Consider the following 19,655-nt stretch of genomic DNA (forward strand, 5'->3'; position numbering starts at 1 on the left):
TAGACAGGAGCCAATTAACCTACCTGCAGGTCTTTGGAGTGTTGGAGGAAACCAGAGTACCCGGAGGAAACCCACGCAGGCACAGGGAGAACATGCAAACTCCAGGCAGGTGGCCGTGGTTGGGATTCAAACCAACGACTCTAGTACTGCCAGGCGGAAGTGCTAACCATTTAGCTACTGTGCTGTCATAACATGAGTTCATACCGGAGCACTGCTGGAAACCTACCTGCACTGATCCCATGCAGTCACATAACTGAAAGCTGCTTCACAGATATGGGGATTTGAAATCCACATGCTTTTCTCTCCTCCCCTTTCTTACATTTTCTGTGTTACCCAACCTTTTCAACTTTTTATTTTTTCCCCTTCTGATCTTTACCGAGAGAAATATTAAATGTGGCACAAATAATTGTTAAGGAAGTTATAGGAAGCACAAATGTGGAAGCATTGATTTGTAAAGTCTCCAACAACCCCTATAGCATGTTTGCAGTCATTAACCAGCACTTGTAGGATGGCCTTAGTCTTTGATGGTTTCCTGTTGCATGACTGAAAATTTTGTGGCCTTACATTAAGGGCTCAGTCACAGCATGGTGCAGAGACGTCAGTTTTTCTACACGCATTCTGCAAGGACACAACCAAATCAATTTCCATGTTCACACAACACTAATATCACATGCAGATTTTTTCTGCACCGGAATCTGCAACGAGTATAAAACTCAGTGAAGTGCTCATGAAAACTGATGTCTCTGCAAGTGAAATCCGCACATCAGTTTCCATCAGTTTTTCTGCACGTATGGTACGAATGAGGCCTCACTGTGTGTCATGTGCAGGGGTGTATTTACCAGAAGGCAAACAAGGCATTTGCCTAGGGCTGCATTTTTCAGGGGGCAGCACCGCCCCCAAGAAGGGATGGAAGAAGAGACACATGTGGCATGGGGACCAGGTGGGATCCGAGAGAAATTGTGGGCTGCTTGATGGTGTATGCAGAGCTTGACTCCTGTTCCTGGGGGTGTCCGGAGCTGTGAAGGTGAATATTTTTGTCGCCGGGGGAGGGTGGTGGAAGGCTCTTTCAGGTGGGGGGTGGGAAGGATGTTGTTGGACAATGTCAGGTTTTCTTTATCGGGGAGCACCCGATTTTTGTGCTGCCTAGGGCAGCACAAAACCTAAATACACCACTGGTCATGTGCAGTACTATGGTAATGTCAGGGGCTACATTTGCAGCCCTGGAGTCAAGAGGGATAACCAACACTGGTTTAAAACACTAAAATACTGCATAGATCTGGAAGAAATACACAAAGAACACAGAGACGAAGGTTCAACATGTCTCTTGTATTTAGGCATTATTTGCGGAGCACAGGTTTCAGCAATAAAGTGACTATCATAATATACACACACATTTACCACAGTAAACTTTTTGAAGTTTCTTCACAAAATATTTTATTGGTGAAAAGTTGGTTGGTGAAAAGAAAACATGGACTGAATTTCAATTACCATCCGATTAGGAAAAAATCTATACAAATACTTAGCTACCTTGCAATACACCTGCAGATCTGTAATCAGTTTAGGAAGAACATTGAGAATGTACAAAGGCAGCTGTAAAGGCACGCTCATCAGAGCTTTCTCCACATCACCACACAAGTCCAAATCCCATCTTCATTAATACTAGAGGCTTTGTGATTTACAGTAGTTTATGGCTTTTCTTATATATTTCAACATCTACTCGGCAGGTTACTGCTTCTTCTGCCTCAACCTTTCCATGTAGACTAGCAAAGACTTCTGGATGGATTCCTTGGAGATGAAGCTGACAAAATTATTGATATCGGCCTCTCGCTGTTTGACTAGCCTGTCTATGATAGGCTTACGTATCATAGACTTGGTGATCTGACGGGCATGATCTGTAAAAGAAAAAAAATATATATATATTTCATTGCATCATCTATGGCAATACTCTTTGATAAGTGTATTCAAATCACAATCTATAGCCTTCATAGCGGAAACCCAGTCAAAAAGTATCTTTATCATTTTGGACTAAGTGAAGAAAAAGCCAGAATGTCAGTTAGATCCAGGGGTGGACTGACCATTTGAAAATTGGGGCACCGCACGAGGGCCCGGGGTCCCCATGAGATGCCCCTGGTACCTTTTTCATAGGCTTTTTTGAGTTTGGGCAAGGACACAGGGGCCCTATGATCCCCTATTGCCCAGGGGCCCCATGAGTTGTCAGTCCGCCCCTGGTCAGATCTTTTTCTCTTTGTGTCTGTTTGGGGACATATACCTTCTTCTAGCTCTTTATGTCCATTGTACAGGATGAACTGGCAAAAGTGGTTTTACAGCTTAAGTTTAGTCTGCCTCCCCTTGTTCCTCCTTTCCCTCCCAATAACATGCTAATGACATTTTTTAAAATTAACCACTTGCCCTCCAGAAGATTTACCCCCTTCATGACCAGGCCATATTTTACTATACGCCATTGCGTTATTTTAACTGACAACTGAACTTACAAATATAAATTAACTTTATATCTTTTTTTCAGACAAACAGAGCTTTCCTTTGGTGGTAATTGATCACCGCTGGGTTATAAACGAAAAAAGACCGAAAATTTTGAAAAAAAAAAAGATATATTTTTTACTTTTAGCTATAAAACATATCCAATAAAATAAAAAATGTCTTCATAAATTTAAGTCAAGATGTATGCTGCTACATTCCTTTGGTAAAAAAAAATCCCAACAAGTGTATATTAATTGGTTTGCGTAAAAATTATAGCATCTGTACACTATGGTATAGATACTAGAATTTATTTTTTCAATACTAGTAATGGCAGTGATCAGTGACTTCTAGCGGGACAATGATAGTGCAGCTGCATTCGGACTCAGACACTGGGTGGGAACTGAATAACTGCCACTGACACCTCCAGTGACACTAATACAGTGATCAGTGCTAATAAAAAAGCACCTTCACTGTACTAATGACACAGGTCAGGAAGGAGTTAACATCTGAAGCGATCAAAGAGTTAACTGTGTGCTGCTTTACTAAGGGCACTATGTACTGTATGGTGTTTTACTAGGGGATGTGCTGGTTTTTATTCCCTGCTTTGCAGGGAGATAAAATACCACAACATCCCTGCTGACAGGAGAGATATCTGTGTTGTTTACATACACCAATCTCTCTCCTGTCATTTGCTTCGCTGATCGTCAGGTCCCGGGACCCAGTGATTGGCTTGTAAGGGAGCAAATGACAGCCCGACTGGGTGGGATGGCGTGTCCCTTACCCGAAAAAGCAGAATCATGTATATATACGTGATTCTGCGGAGCTGACCCGCACTGTAGCAGTTAATTTACAGTGTGCGGTTGGTAAGTAATTAAAACCTTTCCGTTTTCATTACGGATCTTATTTTGGTCTCTATGTAATGCAGGCAGATCATGACTGGTGGGAGGGGCTGGCAAGGTGCTGTATATACAGTAGCTTCCTGAAAACATCACATAATCAACATTTCCTGAAAACATTGAATGGGAATGTTGAAAATATTTCACTTGATCAGCGGCTTGCAGCCAATTGGCTGCAGCACTGATCTGTGTATTCTGACAGCAGAGGAGTCCCTGTTGTCAGAATACAATTGCGCAGTGGGGAATATTCCTTCAATGACCTCAAATGTGTGGATGAGAGAATCCGTCTATTTTTGTTTGATCAGCTAGCCATCTATGGCCAGTTTTATTCTGGGTCAGTGACTCAAAGCAATAAGGAGAGTACGACAGCCAGGCAACTATTATTTTACAAAAGAAGAGATCAGCAATGGTAGCCTCTGTGATTCTCTCAATTTAGGCTCCTTTTAAAGTAGACTATTTTATCCTTATGTGAGGTTTTAAACTGATTATTTCGGTTTTTAAAAACATATATAGGACAACCATACTTGCTGAATACATAAAGCAGCCCATAAAATAAACAACACCACAGGTAGAAGGATAGAAAAGTGCTTGATTCCACCATTAACACAGTCAGTGTTGATGGAGGAATTCCTCCTGCAGTGCTATTGTTTGTGATAGCATGAAAAAAATCTGACAGGTTGGTTGTACTAAAGTCGAACTTCAGTACAACTAGCCTGACCATACATGGATGCAATCTCGGCCAGTCCCTGCTGAATCGGCCAAGACTGGATCCATCTATGGCCAGCTTAAGCAATCTGCACTTCCCAGCTAGGAGAGCAGTTCAGGGATTTTGGTATACTGCTGATTTTATACGCTCTTCACAGAGAGTTACCTACTAGAGTGAGAGCCTATTGATTTGTGTAGGATAAATAAACATGAAAACAGAGCATATAAAAAAACAGATTTTTGTAGCATGTAAGAGCATAAAAATGACTCTCCGGTAAACTTCCCAATAAGACGTAAAACAAGTGCATACTAAAATAGATATGATAGTTCCCCTTTATGTAACAAATGTAACTTTTAGCTCCTATTCAAGTTACAGTAACAATATTATATTCTTGCAGCAGGGACTTTCTGCATTCCACATTTTATAGAGGTTTTATTTTTTTGTAAACAAACTATTATCTGTCTCCATGGATTAGGTGCTTCTCTGTGAGCCTTTTGGGACACAGTCAGACTTGCCATTTACTGCTACATTTACTGTTTAACCCTTATAAAGGTTCAGCAATAATAGATGTACTTTCTTCTGAGACCCACCCAGGACAAGAAGGGATAACAGCACCCCAGTCTATGCTGCAAGTGACTTCAGTGCAGCAGTAAGTTTTGGCCTATTAAATAGTTACGTCTAAGGTGCATCTATAAAATAATTTGAAGGATGCACTTTAAAACTGAACACCAATCAGAAATAATTTAAAACTAGAAAAGCTGCAATTTCTGGGGAAATTGTGTGAAGTGTTCTTGCCTCCACCAGTAGTCTACAACTGGAGTGGGCGGAGTACCTGGGTGGAGTGGGCGGAGTAACTGTTGTGTCGTTGGAGTGGCTGGAGTAACTGTGAAAAGGTTGGAGTGGGCAGAGTAACTTTATGGAGTGTTTGGAGTGAGTAAAGATAGTAAACATTACACTAACCAACTGATTGATCAAATTTAAAAAGTGCACATGGCAAGCTTGATAGAGTGAGAAATGCATTTCAACTTTTATTTTTCAGCTCACACTCTAGCTTTTGTCACTCTGCTGCCTGCTCACACACCTGGGTTCCTATGGCAACTCACTCTACAGCAAGGGCAGAGAAGAGCGGTTAAAAACAAACTGCTCCAACTTGCTCACTTCACTGGCGGTTGCCATCTTCAAACCTTTGTAGTTTAAAAATTATAAATCCTACACCAAAGAGCTTTATATTTTTAGACTCACAAGACCCAGACCTACATTTTGATGCATAGTATGTCTCTGAAATATTAAAAATGAAGGCACAGTCGCAGTTTAGAAATTGCCCTTCAAATTTGAGGTGGCTAGAGTACAGTTTCAATGAAAGTCAATGGGCGGCGTGAGTTGCAAACAAATGGTCATATTGTGAAAACTATCAGGACTTTGGCTTAGCCGTGGACATTTTTAGTGGCAGCAAGGATAGCTGAACGTGTGTAGGTGGGCTTGAAAATGAGGGAGTGATGACAGTTTAGAAATCATGTCCTGATTTTTCAGCTCCCACTCTAGTTTTGAACATTCCGCCATTCATTCCTATGGGACCAATTTCACCACAAAAACGCCAATATTTTGTGAACCATTCAGCGAAACGTTCCACAAAGTAATAGCACACCAATCGGGAACAATCTGCACGTTTCCGTATATTACTGTCTATGTAGTTTAAAAACTGTGGGAGGAGTTAGGGTGGTAAATAATAAGAATATATATGTGAGATAACAGTAAGTGGTCTTGCCATGCAAGAACACTTAAAAAAAAAAAAAAAAAAAGTAATCCTCCATACAGTAGCATTCAGACTGGGAGAGGCTGAGCCAGCACTCTGAACCATTCAAGTTCTGCCCATGTACAATGAACAGCTGGCAGGAAATATACTGACAGGAGGAGAAAGCAGAATGCATAGAGGGATGATTTTATCCATGTGCCGCTTCTCCTTTCACTGTTCAGTCAGCAACCTGGGGATGTGGTCTTTATAAAAGGCAGTTATGGACCTAGACCTGCTGTCTCGAAAGCAAGCCCAGATCACAAAACTGTACATATTTTTAAAAATAGTTTAGCTGGTGAAACAGTTCTCATACATGTATGGTATATTTAATAGCTTTGATACACTTTCCATACTTATAAAACTTTAAGATGCAATAGAAAGGCATCTAATTCTGCAGGTGGGGTTCTTGGACTCTGCTAGGATTTCCACGTAGTGTTCTTACCTGGGACAGACAGCCATTGAGCCATGACGGTAGCTGCAGTGCTCTGTACCTTATCCTCTGGAACTAACTGATCCACAAGACCGATTTTAAGAGCTGCGGGGGCAGGATACATTTGTCCCAGCTGGAGGGATTGCTCTGTCACACGGCTCCCTACAATGTGTGTCATTGTGTCCTTGAACCTGAAAAGGATGCAAAGACTTGCTCAGGAACAGTTACACGTCTATATGACGCACTTGTTAAAATGAATTAAATGAAAACGTGCACATTATATACAAAGCTGTAAATTAAGCACACTGGTTGCATTCAAAAGCAAATTTAACACGAGTACAACATACTACAGACTAATGTTCTGTTTTAAAAATGAATTCCTCTCAGGGTAAAAACTGCCAGTTGTAGGAACACGAACACTAACAAAGCCTTTTTTGGTCTCGGCCAACTCCAGCCACAGAAACCCATTTCTTTCAGAGCCACAAAGCAGCAGATATGTAGCGGACTAAAGATTGTCATGTACTTCTTCAACACTTCTACAAAGTTTATAACGGCCTACATGAAATCAGTACTTAGACACCAGACAAAGGAACCAAAATCCTGAAATGAGATTACAGTGGCGTGAATCTGGATAGTGGGGAAGGGTTTTTATTGCTGTTGGGAAAAGCTCCCCCAACTTTCCAAATGATCACAGATTGGAAGTAAAGGTGAAAAGGCAGTAAAAAAGTCCCATTCTAAGTAGAATAAGAACCTCTGTCAGGTTTTATTGCTGTCCTGTTGACCTTACAGGAAGTTGGGGAAGATAGCGTCTCTCCAAAAGTGAAATGGATAGCAATAAATCATAAGAGAGGTTCTAACCCTTACCCACTCTATCCAAAACGTAGAAAAAACAGCATTAGACACTTGTATAGTATTCATATGTATGTTTTAACCTACCTCAGTTTACTCTACATCATATCTGACTTCCCGCACATGTTCCTTTCATAGGTTATAATGAACTCATACTGCTGCAGAATGAGGAATAATTCTCCTCTTCTTAGCTGTTTCATGCTGGAGATCAGCTCATTAACACTGCTGAGCCACTCACAGAATACCTGTTTTAGTGCTATGCCAAGGTAATCAAAGAGGACCTTTCAATAACTTTACAAATCTGCATGAATAAATTACTGACATGTAACAACATACAGGTTATATATATATATATATATATATATATTCTCTTAGATTGCAAGCTCCAAGGATCAGGGCCCTCCTAACCCTCTTGTACTTTTGCTGTATTGTCTCCCGTTATATTGTAAAGCGCTGAGCAAACTGTTGGTGCTATATAAATCCTGTATAATAATAATAATGTGTGTGTGTGTATATACACACATTATTATTATTATACAGGATTTATTTAGCGCCAGTTTGCTCAGCGCTTTACAATATAACAGGAGACAATACAGAAACAATACAGTTCAATACAAGAGGGTTAGGAGGGCCCTGATCCTTGGAGCTTACAATCTAGGAGATTATACACACACACTATATATATATATATATATATATATATATATACATACATACATACATACATACATACATATATACATACATATATACATACATACAGTTAGGTCCATATATATTTGGACTCCGGCACAATTTTTGTTTTTTCACATATTTACCAAAACATACTCAAGCTATCGTTATATAATGGATATGGGCTGAAAGTGCACACTCTCAGGTTTAATTTGAGGGTATGTACATCCAAATTGGAGGAAGGGTTTAGGAATTGCAGCTCTTAAGAATAGCCATCCCCCTTTTTTAAGGGACCAAAAGTAATTGGAACATTGAATCAAAAGCGGTTTCATGGCCAAGTGTGGGCTACTCCATTATGTCTTCATCAATTAAGCAGGTAAAAGGTCTGGAGTTGATTCTAAGTGTGGTATTTGCATTGGAGTCTATTGCTCTGAACCTACATCATGCGTTCAAAGGAGCTTTCCATGCAAGTGAAACAGGCCATTGTAAGGTTTCAAAAATGAAACAAATCCATCAGAGAGATAGCAGCAACATTAGGAGTGGCCAAATCAACAGTTTGGTACATTTAAATTTTTGCACTTATGTTTTTAGTTTGTTGCAATTTTGAGTGGAGCGCGGCACATTTTTGATATTTTAGTAAGAAAATTGTGCTTATGTCCAAATATATATTTGGACGTGTACGTGTTTTTTTTTTTTTTTTTAAAGCTCCACCTTTTATCATTCATAAGCAGCCTTTCAACTCCAGTCAGTGACTTTGTCTGCAAAGTTATCATTATCCTGCTGCAGGCAGGAGGAGGTATTTCCTCAGTCTCCTCCCCCAGTGATCAGACTGACTTTTATAGAAAATCCCAGTGTGAGAGGCTGCAGCATAGCCTGATCTCGGTCAGGCATTTGTAAACATAGCCAAAAACTACACAGGCCACAGGATTAACATAATTATGTCATCTTTGAGCCAGCATCAGTCCAGAAAGTAGCAGTTAACCGTAAATGATGGATGAACCTGTGCTCATAAAGACCACAGCAGATAAAGACATTGTCAGGGAAATACTGTGATCTTGATGAAAGGTAATAAATATCGGCAAGTGTTATGTTACACTATACATAGCATGCATGTATTTGTGAGAAAATATATATGATGCTAGATCCCACTTTAATGGTAACCCAACCACTTGCCAACTTGCCTATTCATGCATGGGGTTTTCTGTTTTCTTGCTAAGGCCACATGCGCATGGACATAACTAGGCATAAAATATCCAGCGTAAGCACAAGTGTTGCATTCAGGATATGACTCTGTACGCACATGCATGGGTAAGAAGCATCAATGTCCGATCACTAGCTGGGACCTGCTGATCGGCTTGTGCTGAGCCTAAACACAGCACAGCCGGGTAGCACAGCGCACATGCCCTCTACCTGGAAGAGCTGGATCATGTATTAGATACCTGATCTAGTGCAGGAGAGCCACTCTGCCGCTGTACTCATAAGTCACATGGTCGGTAAGCGGTTAAACAAGTACAACAGCATACAGCCCTTTTCTTCTATGGTCAATTGTGGACTCAACCTGCATCTCCCCATCCACAGGAAAATGTGTTTTTTACACTAGGCATATTGTATGAGCCCTATAAGTGGAAAACTTTTGTTCATCAATGCATTTTCTGAAGCTATTTAGTATGCAGACTAAAGAATGAAATAATTGTTTGCCTCATAGCGAAACACAATGATCCACAGAGTACAAGCACACCTGTTAATTATGTGAACAAAGGGTTAGGTAGAATTTCTGGCACACCTTGACGGTTGATCAGCTGGAAAAGAAGTGAAGGAAGAAGAAACGCAAATAGACTATGTCGGTTTTTTTCTACATTACCAGAAGGGAGCTACTATGCCCAGCTGGGTCTCATTCAGGCCAATGCTGTACTTTGGGCTGTCTGCCATGATCCTGTAATCACAGCACAAGGCCATAAGGCACCCTCCAGCGGGACTGGAACCCTATGTAGGAAAAAAAAAAAAAAGAAAAGGAGGATGTGAAACAACTAACTTTTCTGTGCGGTCACTGTGGATGTCATGAATATTTAATACTTTTTTTTAGGATTCTGTCCTTTATATGTCTAGATCTGGTGTCAGCAACCTGTCGATTGTGGCCACCTGGCAGGTAGATTGTGACTTTGCCATGTTGCCTCTTGCATCAGAGCTGAGAAAGTCCTAAGCTAGGGGTAAGGACGGACTCCAGGAACTAGAGGGCTGCCGTCAATCAGTGAGCAGTATGAGGCATGGCCCTGTCAAACCACTAGACACAGCTGTGTTAAAGCAGAGATGGGAGAGTTTGGAGGGCCAGGGGAAGGGACACACGAGCTGCAGAGTAGGTGCCTGCCATCTGGAACTGCGTAAAAGGGCAGAGGACAGGAATCACAGGTGGGCATTAGGGTGCTGGCTGTAATGGCAGGTCCTAAGTTCCGGGCTGACAAGTGTTGTAAGAGAGATCATCCGTTTTCTGCTCTTTACAATGCAGATGCATGTGTATGTATCTGCCACACAGCAGGTACAACTGAGTTATCAGCATTTATTCTGCATTAGAGTGGCAGCTTCCTAAAATCAGGAAACAGTTAATGGCTGGGGCTGCAGAATACAATTAGGAAGCTCTTGAAATCCAATTAGATTTAATTTTGTAAGCAGCAGTAAAAAGCAACAACAGAATGCACTCTGCATTACTTACTATTGACCTCTGAACTCCGTGTTACATACTAGCGACCTCTGCATTACATACTACTGACCTCTGAACTCTGCATTACATACTAGCGACCTCTGCATTACATACTACTGACCTCTGAACTCTGCATTACATACTAGAGACCTCTGCATTACATACTACTGACCTCTGAACTCTGCATTACATACTAGCGACCTCTGCATTACATACTACTGACCTCTGAACTCTGCGTTACATACTACTGACCTCTGCGTTACATACTACTGACCTCTGCGTTACATACTACTGACCTCTGAACTCTGCGTTACATACTAGCGACCTCTGCGTTACATACTAGCGACCTCTGCGTTACATACTAGCGACCTCTGCGTTACATACTAGCGACCTCTGCGTTACATACTAGCGACCTCTGCGTTACATACTAGCGACCTCTGCATTACTTATTCTTCACTTCTGCACTTTGCATTACTTACTACCAACTAGGGCGGACTGACCATCTGGAAACTCGGGCACTGCCCAAGGGCCCGGGGTCAGTAGGGGGCCCCATGAGATGCCCCTGGTACCTTTTTCATAGGCTTTTTTGAGTTTGGGCAAGGACACAGGGGCCCCATGATCCCCTGTTGCCCGGGGACCCCATGAGTTGTCAGTCCGCCCCTGCTACCAACCCCTGCAGTCTGCATTACCTAGAAGTGACCTCTGAACTCTTTGCTTTAATTACCATTTACCTCTGAACTCTGCATTTGTTACAACTAATCTCTGAACTCTTCATTACATACTACTGACCTCTGAACTCTGTTACTTACACCTGCATTCTGTTACTACTAACCCCTGAACTCTGCCATAATTACTATGGACCTCTGTGTTACATACTACTGACCTCCGAGTTACTTACTACTAACCTCTGAACTATGTGTTGCTTACTAATGACTGCTAACACCTGAGTGCAGCAGGTGTGCATTGTGGCACCCTGCATTAGGTAGCCCATTCAAAATGGATGTGCTATAATGCACCTCTTGAAATTTGAGCTTCTGCTGCATGTTGTGCAGCTCACTGGAACCCACTTCAATTGTGGACTTGATCTTCTAGAAGGGAAACGGAATGGTCATCCCCAGGAAAATAAGAATCTATATTTTGCCAAAACCCAAGACAAACCTTTTTAACTGCTCTGAGACTTCTCAAAACAAACTAAGAAATGTGGAATTTTTGATATTTTGCAGTTTATAATTTCTTGATGAAAGATGTACCTAAAATGTACCTAAAATACAATAAAGTTAAAATTAAAGGGGTTTTCCAATAGAAGAACAGGAAACACTTGCATTGACAGCTGCGATTATCACCATATTGGATCCGAACAGTTTCAGCCACATCTCCTGCACAGCCCTCCAGAAAGCTGCATAGTGCTCAGCACTCTTTCCACACATCTCTGTGATGTCCAGCCCAGCAGAAAAAATATGCGGAGAAGCCTGGAAACAGAACATAAACATGATAAGGCACTCAAAGAATCTCAAGGTAAAAGAATAAAAAGGTAGACAAAAAATGTGATTGTCTTTGTTAATGAACTGCTTATTTTACACGTTAGGAACATGTAAACCTGGCCTCCTTAACCCAATATGCACATGCTTCATGTACAGTCATATGCAGTGCTGGGTCACCTCTGGTTTGTTCCACTTTATGAACAAAAAATTTCAACATGCTGATATCGCTCTCTAAACGTCTGTGTATATAACGGACTACTCTTTATACAAAGGAACCGTACAGAAATGTACAGAAAACATTCACATTGTGTAACAGCTATGCTCCTGTGTAGCCATCATAACGCTGTGGATTAAAGCCTGGCTTTCAAAGCACTTCTTATAGTTCAGAGAACCCAGTAATAGGGCTACAAATTAGCCGCTCCCCTCCAGTACAAAATGCCGTACAGAGGTCTTTGGTTAAAAGATTATATAAACACAACATTTCATATTTCTGATATGTGCCTGCTGTACCATAAACATGAAACAGAAAAAGGGCGCACCGACCTAGAGCATTATCGTTTAAAATATTTATTGAAGAAACAAAGTATCATACTCACAACAGACATAAAAACACAGGCATGTCAAACTGAACAAGATGTATGATCCAAACAACATCTGCGTCCATAAGATGGAACCCTGGATGACCAACTGGCTAATGCGTTTCAAGGACAACCTCTTCCTCAAAGCCCTGTCCTCGAAACGCGTTAGCCAGTTGGTCATCCAGGGTTCCATCATATGGACTCAGATGTTGTTTGGATCATACATCTTGTTCAGTTTGACATGCCTGCGTTTTTATGTCTATTGGAAGTATAATACTTACTTTGTTTCTTCAATAAATATTTTAAACGATAATGCACTAGATCGGTGCGCCCTTTTTCTGTTTCTCCATTTGCATCCAGTGTATTTGGACCACCCCGGTCTGTTGAGAGCAGCAAGCAGTGCATATTCCAGAAAATTCCAGAACATTCCTATTGGGTCTACTGAGTCTTTTCCTAGCGCAGGAGAAAAGTATTTGTTGTGTTGGATGTACCATAAACATGCATGAACAAGTAACTGGTTCTCTTTGCATTGCTTCCTTTGTGTGAAATCCTTGGTGTTCCTGCCAGTCCATCTGCTTTTCTATTAAAAACTGACCATACTAGACAGGAGAACACGGCGTGGTCAGTTTTCTGGCTGTTCTGGGAGCTAATCTAATGATCAGGCCTGTATTGACACACCCCCCCACCCCCTGTACAGCCATTCACTGGGAAGATCAGTGTGCTGCTGTCTTTCTTCCCTGAGCTCCTTATGCAGCTGAGAACAGAGGGCATGTGTACACTTCCAAAACACAGGAAAAAAGCTTAACAGATTGCCTTTCATTTCTATTTTAAACTGAATGTGTGGTTTTAAAGGTGAGGATTTACATATTCTTTAAGCGTACTGGGGAATGGGCAGGGTGCCTGCCAAAAGTCTTGCAGCACCACAGTGCTAGATTCAGTTTTTACCAAGGACATCATAGAGTGTGTATATATATCCTGGATGGGTAAATTGCTTCCCCCCCAGATTTGTCCTAGTGTGTGTGTCTGTATGACAGTGACTTGTCAAACTTGTAGCACCACTCAAAGCCAGGCAATATAGAGCAACTCCTAGATTGTAAGCTCGAAAGAGCAGGGCCCTCGATCCCCTCATGTTTTGCATTGTATTGGTATTGTTCTGTCACATGTTCTGTCCCCCTTTGTAATGTACAGCGCTGAGCGAAACAATGGCGCTTTATAAATACTGTATAATAATAATAATAACTCCGCCGGTACACAGAAGATGGGAGCAGGCGCCCCTACACTGATTCAGAAACAATAATTGAAAGAAGTGGAAGCTGCCTCAACCAGCCCAAAGAAAGTAATGGTGCTGGCCAACCACACCCTTTGTTTCTATCCCCACCCACAACTTATGAGACCAAGCCCCCCTGGTGAGCGGGGCAAAACACATCAGAGGGCGTGGCTGGGGCGGCGACTGAGGCCAACATCTTTACTGTCATTGGGTTGGTTGAGGCAGCGTCCACTTCTTTCGATCATCATTGCTTCTGTATGACAGTGGTAGGGACAAACTGTAAGCTCCTTCAGGGACTGAAGTGAATATATTGTGTTTTCTAGAAGGCATTGCAAAACATGAAAAAAAAAAAATCCTGATCACATATTTCACAAGACAATGCTTTTGGTAACCTCCCACTGTTCCCTCTATTCAACACTGTTCTGGTTGCTTATCAGGAGGTAGCAGACGCATCAGGTCAGCTTTATGAAAGCTGGAAAGAATAGCAAGCTGAAGTATTGCCTGCAGGATCTGTTACAGATTTTATTGAGAAACCTGCACCGACTGTCTGCTCTAGGCAACCTCTGCATTCTCATTTCATTTTTTTTTTTTTTTTTAATAAAACTACAACCAATGTATTTGGCTTTCTGCCAGTAATGCAAATAAACAAAAAAAAAAGTAAACTGTTGCATGCCAAAAATTTACAAACAAAATGAATGCACTTGCTAACTCTTCCTTCGTTTGTCAAAAATTGATCAGCTATGCATGTTGGCTCAGGGAAATAATTTGTATCTACTGCAGCATTTGATGCAAAAAGGGTGTCATTTAAAGGACTGGGATTCATGGCGCGATATCAGCACAGGCATTATATGTCTTTACCGGTGGTTCAGAGATGGCCCAGAAAACATAAAATGCGTAAGTAATGAATGTGATTTGATGCAATTGGCGTCCTTGTTGTGCAACAATGAGTACAATGAATACAATCACACTTGTTACTCGTGTAGTAAATCGGATCACGTACGGAGGTCAGGATAAGCCCCCGGCAGCCTCGGTCGATCTCCAGCTTTTCCAGGCCGATAGAGAATTCTGTTAGGAGCTCCAAGCTGAGGCTGTTCACGGGAGGATTTTTCATTTTCATGACTGCCACCCCTGGGAAAAAAAGACAAAGCTCCATTATTTCTCTTATCAGTAACATGAGGCTGACTGGGGCCTTTGATCAAAAAAGCATGGCACCTTTCCCAGCAATGTGATCTGAATACACCCACAAGCTGTTCTGTGCCCTATATTCATAGACTAAAGCAGAACTGAGCCGTGCTTAATTCACTGAAGAAAACTTAAATGGCAGTTAGAGGAGGATGCTGTATTTTAAACGAGAACACGTGGAATGAGAAAGAAAAATGAAACCTCTCCCAACAATGTCCTGCCTGTGGGGGTTCAGGACACTAGCTAGCCATCACACACAATGCAATTTCTTTATTCATGTGTTAAACACCTTTTAAACACTAGAAAGATTTTAACTTTCACCTAAGTATTGACTTGTAAATTGCAGGGAAAATACTGCTGCAATACACATTAAAAATTACCCCCACACACACCCCCAAAAGTACAACTATGCTTACACTGCGGTAGCTTATTTTTGTCCTGAACAGTGTTCTCATGAAAAAGGATAGCAAAATGTTGAAAAAAAAAAAAAATAATAAAAAATAACTATTTTCTCCAACTCCCCCCCCAGCCCACATATAGTGCCCCCTACAGACCTAAGATCAGCAGGTGATCTCACAGGCCACAGATTATGCTCACTTGTGTGGCTCTTCCATCATCTCAACTGAGCTGGCGAGGCATGTGTGGCTTTTTGTCCTTCGACTGTAATAGAAAAGCGAAATACTTGCAGGCCAATTACATATGAATTATCCAGGCCATGGCCCTTTAATAAAGTATGTCGCTTTTCTAATGGTTTGTAGTGGGCACTATATATGGAAGGACAGTCAGCCTTATATTTTCTACTGTTATTTAATCCTGGAAGGTTTACAAATAAATTTCTTTAATATATTATTTAAAGATTTTAGGTACTTGAGAAGAAAACGCTAACTTTGGAATAGTTTTTAGCAGCAGCCCTCAAACTACAATGTATCAGTTGTGGAAAGTTTGCAGCCTGATGATCGCAGTAAAGCAAGCCCCTGCAATGAGAAGGCCACACATGCAGGGCTTTCTTATTGCAAGCAGAGAAGGCTGCAGAATGCGAAGTATCAGCAGCTGCCAAGCAGAGTCCCAGAACTCAGGAATTTACCTTGTCAGACGGAATGATCTCCTACTTATTGGTGCTTGTATAGTTCCAACCATGTTGTGGAGTGGCACAGGACATGAAGGCTTCACAAAAGAAAGTGCCACTGAACACCAATGGGAAGGAGGGGGAAGGGGGGGGGGTCCTAATCCCACTAAACTTAATGATGAGGCATTTATTACTCCCACCAAGACCAATGATAAAGCATTTATCGCTCCCACTGACACCAGTGATAAAGTATTTTTTCCTCCCGGGAACCTACCACTGACAACGACCACCAATGATAGGGCTTTTTTTTTTTTTTTTTACTGCCACTGACACCAATGATGAGGATATTTTATGCTCAGTAAGCCTTATATTTTTTACTGTTATCATTTAATCCTGGAAGGTTTACAAATAATCTCTATAAATTAAAGATTTTAGGTACTTGAGAAGAAAACGCTAACTTTGGAATAGTTTTTAGCAGCAGGCCTCAACTACAACGTATCAGCTGTGGAAAGTTTGCAGCCTGATGATCGCAGTAAAGCAAGCCCCTGCAATGAGAAGGCCACACATGCAGGGCTTTCTTATTGCAAGCGGAAAAGGCTGCAGAATGCTGAGTGTCAGCAGTTGGCAAGCAGAGAGTCCCAGAACTCAGGAATTTACCTTGTCAGACAGAATGATCTCCTACTTATTGGTGCATGTATAGTCCCAGCCATGTTGTGGAGTGGCACAGGACTTAAAGGCTTCACAAAAGAAAGTGCCACTGAACACCAATGGGAGGGAGGGGGTCCTAATCCCACTAAACTCAATGATGAGGCATTTTTTACTCCCACCAAGACCAATGATAAAGCATTTATCGCTCCCACTGACACCAGTGATAAAGTATTTTTTCCTCCTGGGGAACCTTCCACTGATAACCACCACCATCACAAATGATGGGGCTTTTTTTTTTTTTTTACTCCTGCTGACAGCAATGATAGTGCATTTTGTACTCCCACTAATGCAGGTTTTTTTTTTTTACTCCAATCAACTAACTTTCAAATAATTATTTTCATGCAACATATACATCAGGCTCAGGAGCTTGCAGGACACACTGGAACACTATTTAGTTGCGAAAGGCATGTACAAGTAATTGATGGTACAGCTGTAAGATACACAAATATACGCTATAATTGCTTGTGTAACAGCCTGCCAGAACATCGAAATTTGCATAGATTTGTATCTGCAAGTCCGACTGTCCTGTTCTGGATTGGGAAAAGTTAGGCAATTGTTGCCGCACCGATTGCTGTCTCATTTGTCAGAGTTAAACTGTCAGTGGTGCAACAGGAACCAAAGAACTTTGCATTTAAAAAAAAAAAAGAAAAAGAAAAGATAAATCTGATCTCTGGCACACTCAGGCTCAAATGTGCATTCCCCAACTGTCCTCATCTCTCAGAGGCCCACTATCCAATCGGGATGATGTTAGTGGTCAGTGTGGATGTAAGATCGGCTGATAGAAGTGCAGTACAGTTCCAATGTCATGGGCCAGATCAGGGGCGGACTGACAACTCATGGGGCCCCCAGGCAATAGGGGATCTGTGTCCTTGCCCAAACTCAAAAAAGCCTTTGAAAAATGTACCAGGGGCATCTCATGGGGCCCCCTACTGACCTCGGGCAGTGTTCGAGTTTCCAAATGGTCAGTCCGCCCCTGGGCCAGATAGCTTCTCATTATTAAAACTGTGCTGAAAAAAAATGCCAGAAGGGAGCTCACTGGCTGTTATGGACATTACGCTTTGTTGTAGATCTAGGTGATTTTCCAGCAGGCACAAATTAAATGTAAATGCCACTTGATCAAGAATAAAAAACCTGTACAATGTGTGGAATATATTTCTATTGCTCTTACCAGTAGTTTCATCCATCTCCACCAGGATCTTATTGTTACTGAAGTGCCTGTTAGTTTGCTGCTGCCTCCATGGTGCCAGAACCCTGCTATGGACACACATAGTACCTGCAGAACAAAAGAATATCGCCATTTAAAATATTAGTGCCAATACTACACATTTCAGCTTTTCTAGTGCAAATTGGTAAGACAAATCTCAAAAAAATCGTAAAATATCCTAACAGTAAAAAGAATTTATAAAAAGTACTCAGGGGTGGTTAATGGAGAAGAGAGCTATTACAACTAAACTGCAGGGATGATATATTTTGCAGATTTGCACTGGGCAGGTTGGCCAAATTGAAGTATACATATGTGATACCTGATCAGGCTGGAAATCACTGTAGTAGTTGGAGTTACTATAGTGTTGCCCCCAATGGCACCATGCGTCTGAAAACACAGTGCATTTTAAGGTGCATGAAACCACACTGGGCAAAAGCACCAGGTGGTTTCAGTGAAGCTGCGATTTTGAAAAGGTGAAGGACCATTTCCCTGCGTTTTCTCACTGTTACAGCAGCCCATTCAAATGAACTAAAGCAGCATGCAGATTCCCGGGAAAGATGACATAATTTGCCTAGGCCTGGAAACCAAGGAGAACTGTAAAAAAAAAAAAAAAAAAAGTAAATATAATATACTTTCCTATTTAGTAATGCTAGCAGCATAAGGATAAAAATTGTCCATGTTCATTGAGAAAGTCAAGTTCCACTATAAACTGATATTAAAGGTTCTTTTTTTAAAATAACAAACCTGTCATATTTACCTGCTTTGTGCAATGGTTTTGCACAGAGCAGCCCTGATCCTCCTCTTCTCAGGTCCCCCTCGGTGCTCCTGGCTCCTCCCCCTTGACCAGTGCCCCCAAAAATAAGCCGCTTGCTATGGGGGCACTGGTGCATGCTCATGCCCAAGCCCCGCTTTATGTGTCCATAAGACACAGAGCCGTGGCTCTTTCCTACCTACCGTTCTCTCTTCATTGGCTCACTGGCTGTGATCGGCTCCAGCGTCTCAGCCAATGAGGAGAGAGAGACCCGGACTGTCGAGGCTCCTGTGCACAACGCTGGATTGAGAGGGGGCTCAGGGAAGTATTAGGGGTGCTGTGAGGGGAGCAGCACACGGGTTTTTTACCTTCATGCATAGAATGCATGAAGGAAAAAAACCTTCAGCCTTTAGAACCACTTTAAAGTGGTAGTAAACCGCAAAAAATAATGCACCACATTTGCACATCACCCCCGGTTCACATTTGAATGGACTCCCGTGCCCGTGACACACATGGAAGAAGTCCCTGCACTTCTTTGGAAACCGCAGCCCGCACGAGAACCTCGGTTCCCAGTACGGTTGCGGTTTCCAGTGCAGGCGGCATGCCATTAGAAGTAATGGCACCCGCCCGCGGATCCGAAGCGGCACTACCCGCACAGATGTGAACCTAGGGTTATGAAAGACTTAACTGAAAATGAAGCCCTCCAATGGAGCGCTGTCTTGACTCCCTAGGGCTTCCATCTGTACTCGCTCTTCCAGGTTCATGTGCTGTGGCCATTTGACTGGCCAAGCCACGATGACGTCACTCCAGTGCATGTGGGATCTTTGGCCACGGCACGGCTCTCTCAATGAGCAGCACGATGTCCATTAGGGAGTACAGTGCATGTGCGCCAGTGACATC

At 42.0% G+C, this 19,655-nt stretch overlaps 1 protein-coding gene across 1 annotated transcript in view; it reads right to left on the reverse strand.

The window, feature by feature from the left end:
- Nucleotides 1-1,408: 1,408 nt before the first annotated feature.
- Nucleotides 1,409-19,655, reverse strand: part of ECI1 (enoyl-CoA delta isomerase 1) — a 28,386-nt gene continuing 10,139 nt past the window's right edge. Inside the window, exons 2-7 of the mRNA XM_089683317.1 lie at nucleotides 17,969-18,073; nucleotides 14,845-14,972; nucleotides 11,841-11,987; nucleotides 9,685-9,806; nucleotides 6,315-6,493; nucleotides 1,409-1,892 (exon numbers count right to left, since the gene is read on the reverse strand). Coding sequence (XP_089539443.1) covers nucleotides 1,726-1,892; nucleotides 6,315-6,493; nucleotides 9,685-9,806; nucleotides 11,841-11,987; nucleotides 14,845-14,972; nucleotides 17,969-18,073 — 848 coding nt within the window. The 3' untranslated portion in view covers nucleotides 1,409-1,725. The remainder of the gene's footprint in view (nucleotides 1,893-6,314; nucleotides 6,494-9,684; nucleotides 9,807-11,840; nucleotides 11,988-14,844; nucleotides 14,973-17,968; nucleotides 18,074-19,655) is intronic.

Source organism: Staurois parvus, unplaced genomic scaffold (assembly GCF_062004578.1).
Source record: "Staurois parvus isolate SC_StPar_1 unplaced genomic scaffold, SC_StPar_1.0 ptg000018l, whole genome shotgun sequence".
Classification (NCBI taxonomy): domain Eukaryota; kingdom Metazoa; phylum Chordata; class Amphibia; order Anura; family Ranidae; genus Staurois; species Staurois parvus.